The 7,944-nt window shown below is 41.6% G+C and overlaps 1 protein-coding gene across 2 annotated transcripts in view; it reads left to right on the top strand.

Moving 5' to 3' along the window:
- bmf1 (BCL2 modifying factor 1) overlaps positions 1-6,592 on the top strand; it is a 12,989-nt gene extending 6,397 nt beyond the window's left edge. For both annotated transcript variants that reach the window (XM_031847836.1, XM_031847837.1), the window contains one exon: positions 1,911-6,592. In XM_031847836.1, coding sequence (XP_031703696.1) covers positions 1,911-2,027 — 117 coding nt within the window. In that variant the 3' untranslated portion in view covers positions 2,028-6,592. The remainder of the gene's footprint in view (positions 1-1,910) is intronic.
- Positions 6,593-7,944: the final 1,352 nt, after the last annotated feature.

Genomic DNA, 7,944 nt, shown 5'->3' on the forward strand with positions numbered 1-7,944 from the left:
GTGAGTAGGGGTGCAGGAGTGGAGTTGCACTGGAAATGAAAACATACGAAGCTAGCTTTGGATATTTACTTTTCCTTCACTGTGCTGTGATGATGTTTGTTCACAGTGATGTCCATTTGTGCCACCCTCCATTATCCCATACCACTGCTCTTTGTATTTTTCCTTGGCTCCTTGTCTCCTCCCTGATGTGACTAATCCAGAGTCCGGGCTGTTTGCTCAGCAGATAAGGCAGAGCTTCTGAGCAGCTGGCTTTGACAGACAGCCCACATGGGACACCGATAAAGCACATCAGGCTAGTGTCAGAGTGACGACACCGAGCATCTGGCTGGACTCCGGCACTATCGCCGGCCAAATTTAGAGCACGAGTGTCATTTTGACAGTTGGTGGCGTGACTCATGACTAAGTTGCGACAGGCCTGTGCACCTCTCTCTCTCTCATTCTCTCTCTCTCTCTCTTTTCTTCCGTTTGTCTGGGCGTCTCTCTCAGCTTGGTAGAAGGGAGGGCAAGAAGTCACAGGAACATTCTGTTTCTGTTTAAAAAGAGTAATGGCTTCTCATGTAGCTTACGGTAAATACCGTATACTTTGTAGCTTTGTAGCACGATAAATCCATCAGCTGACTCATTTTACACCTGAAACTTTTACTCTCTAATGTCTCCATTTATCGTTGCACGTATTGACAATAAACATACAGTCACTGTGCCGTCCTCGTCTTTGATCCCGGAGTTGTAACTGACTGTAGTCTCTCGTGTAATTTAGTTTAGACTTTTAAAGACGTGCCAAGTCGAGCCATGCTGGCTGCCAGCCCATCCGCCCTGTGCTGCATGTAAATATTAACTGTGTGTATATGAAGCAGACATTAAGCTATTATTATGGCCTTGTAAAAATATCCCCAGGCAAGATTTAGATGTGTCATAAAACAGAGAACTGGTTTTATCAAGATCTCCCATTTTTTTTCTTTTGAACAAGTAGCGAGTAGTAGTGAGTATCGTGCACACATGCTGGTTGGAACCTGGCAAAGCTTATGCAACACCCTGCAATGTTCGCCACGAATTGATAAGAGTAAAGACTTATCACAATGGCAGTTCTTGGCTGCTAACGAGGTCAATGTGTGGACACCACCTTAACAGCCATGTCAATATGGCGTATCTAATCCCTACCTTTTAGATATTTAGGCTTTTGTAAAAAAAAAAAAGGTTGCACACTTTTGTGCATTGTCATGAAAAAGTATGATCTCAAGTCTCCCTCAGTTTACAACTCGCGTGGTCTGAAAATAGCTGCAGCATTATCAGGCGGTGTGGAGTCTGCCTTTCGTCTGCAGATGAGCCGTTGGTCTACTGTACCTCTCTCGTGCAGATACGTGTTTCCCAGAGAGCTCCCTGCCTCTCATCACAAGCTCCCTAATCCCATTCGGTGCAATTATCTTATCTCAGCTTCTCAATGGCAAGAGATAGCATTATCCCCACCACTAATCGCACACAATCCAATTGGCTCGCAAACTCGAGAGAGTCTCCTCCTTAACCACTGGCTGCTGATCTCCGCCAGAAAGATTAGGAAAAAGTGTGACCGTATGATGGATGTGTTTACGGCTCGGAATGTCTGCCGGGAAGCCCGGGTTGTGTCGGGATCCCAAACACAAAGGGAGGCCTCTCTAATAAGTATTGTTGGCGACAGAAGCAGACTGTTGTGAAAATATCAGCGTTGTTCCGGTGTTTAGTTTTGTCTTACCCTCGTCTCAGTCGACCCCTTTCACTGTGTTCACTGTCAATCACCACACATCACAGGCAACACAGACTAAAGCTCACACTGAAAAACAACCTTAAAGTGACTATTTCTAGTAAAGTCTTGTGTCGTTTATTCTTTTCAGTAGAGGGCACTAACTTGTATGATTTGTCTTCATTTGTTGCTTCAGTACCATCGAAACCAAAGGAACCAGGGGCGGATGTGGTGGCGCCTGGCCGCAGCTCTGCTCAGCCTTCTGTTTGACAGGGGCTTCATTGCTGGAGGAGGTAGAGCAGGACGGAGGTGAGGGGGGGTCTCCCCCGTCTCTCTGAGGAACTGGACTCCTAATGGCACTGTCAAATCTAACACGGGTCTGTTTTGGGGGAGAAAAGAAAGGAGACAAAAGGGTCACCGCGGGACGGAGACAACCAACTTTTATACAAGGTCGTGAGTTTTTTTCTTTCCAAGAAGATTGCCATGATGCTCCCGAAGATTCCTCGACAGGAAAATGTTCATATTTTGGTATACGTGTGGTGTAGTAGTTTTGTACAGTACATTGTTCTTGTTCAAATTTTTTGCACTTCAACATGTATCCATCTTTAATGACCTCCACAGACCCCGGGAATGCCTTATTCAATGTCTTCTGCCGAATGAGTATTGAGCAATTTTGCGATGAGGCGAGAGGAGATGGTTAGGAAATGAAAGGACATGTGGTGTGAGGTTTAATTTTCCGAAGTTTCCCAGGTGACCAGACATGTTGATTTACTATTTTCCAAAGAGGCAACTTCTCAGAACAAAGCATTTTGCACCTCACCTCAATGGAACATTTATCTTTTCTTAATTTCTTGATTTTACTTTCTGTTTTTGTTATTTCCTGACTCCTCCATCTTCTTTGGTATGGTATTACGTTTGAACACGATCCCTCGGTGTCATTCAAAAATATTGGGAACAAAGTTTCTGCACCTGAAAAAGTCTGCTCACCGTAACTTGTAATCTAGATATCTTTTTTTTTTAAATATGCACAGATGTTTTAAAGGCAAGCCTTTCTTCAGTCACGTGCTGCATGTCAGAACAATGTGATGACTCAGGAAGTATCCGGGTGGAGTTTGCAGTGCTGAACATCAGTGACGGGTCAAACATGCCTGGTGACTGCCAGCAAACGTAAAAACAGCTTACAAGCTGTTATCGGGATAATTCATACTGGTTACAAACTTCAAGAAATAAATTAATTGGACTAAATAAGTATTATTTTGAATGACAGCAGAAAGTGCTTAGTCAACAGTGGACACTTGAAATACAAATCTTTTAGGCTAAACCCAAACATATGAAGAGATCATTTTTATTGACTTATTACTACTGTTACTGATTATTTCAAGTTACTGATTATGCAACTCCCTTATTGTATATTATATTACTATCAATATTATTACTACAATACATTATTATTACATTATAAGTTATGCCTATAACTTCCTTATTACTCTCCTGGGTGGCTGGATGTTGTCTGGGATGGAGCACGCTGAAGAAGGCCTGGGAAAGAAACTTGAAAGGATCCATGAAAAGATATTGAGATTAACGTGAGGCGGTGCTGACTTTTGCATGTGTTTTTAGAGGTCGAGCACCTGCGCACTAAATTACAACATTAAAGTAAAGTGCATTGTTTGTTATATGGAGCAAAATTTAAGTATTCTTTACCTGAATAGCAACTAAACAATTTGTCCCAAGTCCACCGGGATGATTTTATTCAGAATTTCAGTGAGAAGACTCATTCCTCCGTTGTTCCCACACTCAAGTTATCGCTTTAGTTTTCCGTGTGTTCTTTTCATGTGATTGTTTTCAGACCTCCATGCCCTTGAAGTGGAGCTGTGGATCCACTGTTTTTGCACTAGCCGTACACCCTTCAAGAGCTCAGATTGTTACCGCGCTAACCTCTGTCTTTGTATGAAGGTTTTCACTTATGGCTTGTTTTCTCGCCGCACCATTTCAAGATGTATTCACTCTCATGTCCAAGACAAGTAATCAATGTTGAGGCCTGACTAACTGCAGTCTGGCATTTGGACTGGATTCTAGAATGTTTCAGGCTACACACTAGAGTCACAATAGAGCCACACGCAAAAAGGTCGCTATCCTGGTTTATTGTTTCTTTTCACCGTGTGTTTTCTGAACACCAAACAATACTGCATAATCAATCTGTGAAACAGATCGTCTCAGGCTACTTTTATCGGGTTTTACATCATTTTGTATTCTATTGGGTGATCTTTGGTGCTCAGATCCAGATTTGGGGACATTTTTAGTACATATAACCACTCAGCTAACAAAAAAGACAAAAAATGAGAAAGACTGTAATTATTGTTGAAATATGAATATGTTTAAAGACACTGTTGAGGATGCTGTTTGTTATATTTCCCATTGCTGAACCCAAGCCAACTTGTGGACCCAAGGAGCAGTACATATCAGGGGTCTGTAATTACTTGCTCCTTACGACGTGTCAAGTTTATCACTGCATAATTAGGGTTTCCTCTCATTCTCTGAAAGATTTCTCAGGGACAGACTTTGTGGGCTACTGGTAACCTTGAGAATCTGTGACATGGTTAGAAGAAGAAGCAGCGTTTTCACCCTTTTATTTATGGCGGTACCGGTCGAGGTATTGTCAAGTCTATTTCATTTTCATTTCAGATAACAAAAATAAATCCTGCTGGACAATTGTCTCAGCACAAACACATAAAGGTACAGTTTGACTGAGGAGACCGAGGCCGGCTGTGGTGGTGACGGGGGCTACTGAGCATGTAGTAGTAAGGCGTGTGAGGTGCACTGAATGTGGTGGTGGTTGTAGTTTCCTGCGGATCCTGAACGCTGAGCCAGTCCCTGTAGCGCCCCGTCTCACCATTGGCTCTTGACTTCCTCTTTGTGCTACTCCTTTATTACTTGGCTGTTATTCATCATCGGTTCATTTTTCTTTGTAATTTATTTTCTTTCCCTTCTTATTTATGTATATTTGCCCATTTCTACTGTATACACCCGTGTGTGCAATTACTTCTTATTTTTTCTTTTTTGTTTTGGACTTCAGTTGTGCCGGGCAGGTTGGCCTTCATTTTACCTGACATTGCTTTATGTGACGCTCAACTCAAATTCTACTTTCTTTAGTATTGCTCATCTCCTTTAGGCTCTAAGATGTTTGTAGTTTGGCTTTTTGTGAAGAACAACGGCTATGGTCAGTAAGAATTCATGTTGGTTCGATGCTTTTCGATGGTGGAAATGTTTCCGCAGTGCAAGTTCCATCATTGTTTCTGCCGCATGCACTGCTTCTGTCAGAGCTTCACAGCTGTGAGGAGGACAATATTGTGTCGAGGAAGCAGTATATTCATCCCACATGTCCAAAGTGTAACTGTCGCTACCATTGGAATACATTGAAACCAACATGAATTCACCATGAGCACAGCTGCTGCTCTTCACGAAGAAGAAAACTACAAACCTCACCTTTCAAGCCTAGGGGATGGGCGTTGGATTTTGGGCGGTGTATTTCTCTTATAAGGTTGTGATATTCCAGGGAAGGGCCCGAACCAATTCAGACCTTTTTCATTATCTTCCACCACCCGATTCCCCAGTCATCATGGGTACATTCACAAAATGTGGTTTAGAAAAGCAGCAGTTTCTATGCAGTTTCAACAGGATATGACCTTTCCTTTGTAACTAATGAGTCATTACCCATCCCACCCATTGCTAATGATACACATGACATTAGAGATGCTTCAAAACACACATGAAAAGGTTGACTTCATATTAAGTCACTAGGCGTTTGTTTGTGTGTTCAATTCTTAAATCATTGTGTTGTAATCAACATGCACTGGAAAGTACTTTGTTTCTGTAGATCCCATGGGTCCCTTATCTGTTGTGTGTTAATGTCTATTCTATACTCTGGATTGTTCTATTGGGCTAATCTTGCCATGTGTCAGATGTATACCTGTGCATTCAACAAGTAGGCTCGGATTGCCGGCCTGTTTGATTTATTTGAAAGGGAAACCAGCCACCGTGGTTCCCTGTATCATTTTGTTAGAATGAGGTTCCCAAGCTGCACTCATTGTTAAATGTGAGTGTGGAGAATCCCTAGAGTGGGACATGTATTTTATGGAAACCGTCAGTGTCTTGAATTTTGTAGTCCACTTTATATAAATTTGAAGTTTTCGAGGAAGGTTTTTATTTTTATTTTTTTTTTTTTACCGATAATATTTCTTCTTCGTGGTCTTTCTTAACTTTTTTAAAATGTATTTTCTTAAGAAAAAGGGTGTGCTTTTATAAGGACAGTTCATTGCTTGTAAAAACAATTTTTAATACGAGCAGGATCCTTCTTGAAGTCCATGAGATCAAGGGCATTTTTTAAATAAAAAAATGAACTTGCAACATTCCTTGCACAACTCACCGTGGTGTAAAAAACAAAACCAAGCAAACCAAAATAATTCATGGTTCTGGTTGCCTTGGCTCGTGAGCTGAGAGCTATGGAATATTGGCCCATCTTTAAAGAACAGATAAACGTGTACATGTATTTCTAAAAACCCTGGAATATGCCTTTAACTGCTCAGTTTCAACGAAGTCTTGATTATCACACACTCTCTGTAAACCAAGAAAATGAGACCCAGCGAAAAATGTAGCATTTTTGTAAACATTGACTGTGTGTTTTCGAGACTCTACTGTGCACTCATTTTTGTGTTTATATATATATTTTTTTTTTTTTGGTTGTTGATATAATATGGAAGTAAAGACAATTTGTTCTGTAGTGCAATATGCTGTACATATGGAGCTTTGCTCTACAAATCTTTTTTCTGGATTTCTTGTTGTTTATTGGTACTTTTTTTCAATAAAATTTTATTGAAGGTGTCAAGTTGCATTAAGTTTATGTCTTTACAGGAACAAATAACACCATGCTACTAATGCTCTTCTTAAGGGAAAAAAAACTTCACTTAATGTGTAAGAAAAGCAGGAGATTGATGGCTTAAGTACAATAGCAAAATCCGATGAGTTAGAAAAATGATAGACATGCAAAATAGATTTTCAATAAGTCCAGTCTTTCACAACTGAAAACTGTTTTTCTCTTAACTGGAACTGAATTCTGCTGCTCCCTTCTCTCTTGAGCCCAAGCTTTTAGTTTAAGGAGTTATATTGTGAAAGTAAGCCGCTGATGGATTAGCCGAGTGTCTGAGGCTAGCCAGGTGTTTGAAGCTGGCCAGGCGTTTGACAGAGACCATGCCCATCACATCCCTCCTGCTGTTAGGTCATTAAATTAGTGGGAGCACTGGGGCCTCCAACCCTTTCTAATAACCGCTGTCTGCACTCTACGCACATACAATCAAGTGTTGCATGACAACTGACTGAGCCTATGTAAAGAGCAAATGAGTAGCTCGCACTGCAGTGCATTGCACTGTCGACTGTGTCTCCTGCAGATTAGTTACACTGCAGCATGGATGCCCTCGAGGCACGGGAGTGATTGATTACTCTCGACAGATACAATCGTGAATGTTTAGTGTGTATTTCTGGTTTGTGTGGTGAGCAAAAGTGCATTCTCCTCACAGAGTTTTAAAGAAGGTGCAGTATATTGTTTTCATTTCTATGGATGATACTTTATTCTAAATCGCTTATTAAATCTAATATAAACGTGCTTATGTTACAGTGTGCTTAAAATCACACTGCGTTGCTCTTTTATTCACCATACCAGACGGCTTACAGTCACCTCCCTCGGGGCTGACGCGTGGCACTTCTATTGTCATGCATGCCAGGTACGGTTTCACACTGTGCCGATGCCCGACTCACCTGTTTGGCCACTCGCTGCAAAAAAAACTCCCTTGTCTGCGGGCCCCCCCCCCCCCCGACACAAACACATGCACACAATGACAGAGTGTGTCAGAGGATGTGGTTGAAACAGAACAACAGCCCCTGCCCCAGTCACGGTTGGTTTAGAGTACACAACTGTTCAGTGCTCCCCTCTCAATCCTGTGTCTTAGGTGTTTGAAGTGTAGAAATTTCAAGCCTTAATAGGAGCTAATTAACATTGTTATTTATACAACTGTCAAAACGTATAAGAATCATGTGACTAGAGACCCGGGTGTCATCTCTGCAGAGGAGATTGTTTTAAAAAAAAGATATCCTAAATTTAAACCCTGTGTGCCAAAGATGTCCTCTGTCTCCTTTGCTGTTTACCTCGCCTTCATGACTCCTACGGTCCCCTCCTCTAT

This window comes from Anarrhichthys ocellatus, unplaced genomic scaffold, assembly GCF_004355925.1.
Source record: "Anarrhichthys ocellatus isolate YVR2014 unplaced genomic scaffold, GSC_Weel_1.0 scaffold7, whole genome shotgun sequence".
In the NCBI taxonomy this organism is placed as follows: Eukaryota; Metazoa; Chordata; class Actinopteri; order Perciformes; family Anarhichadidae; genus Anarrhichthys; species Anarrhichthys ocellatus.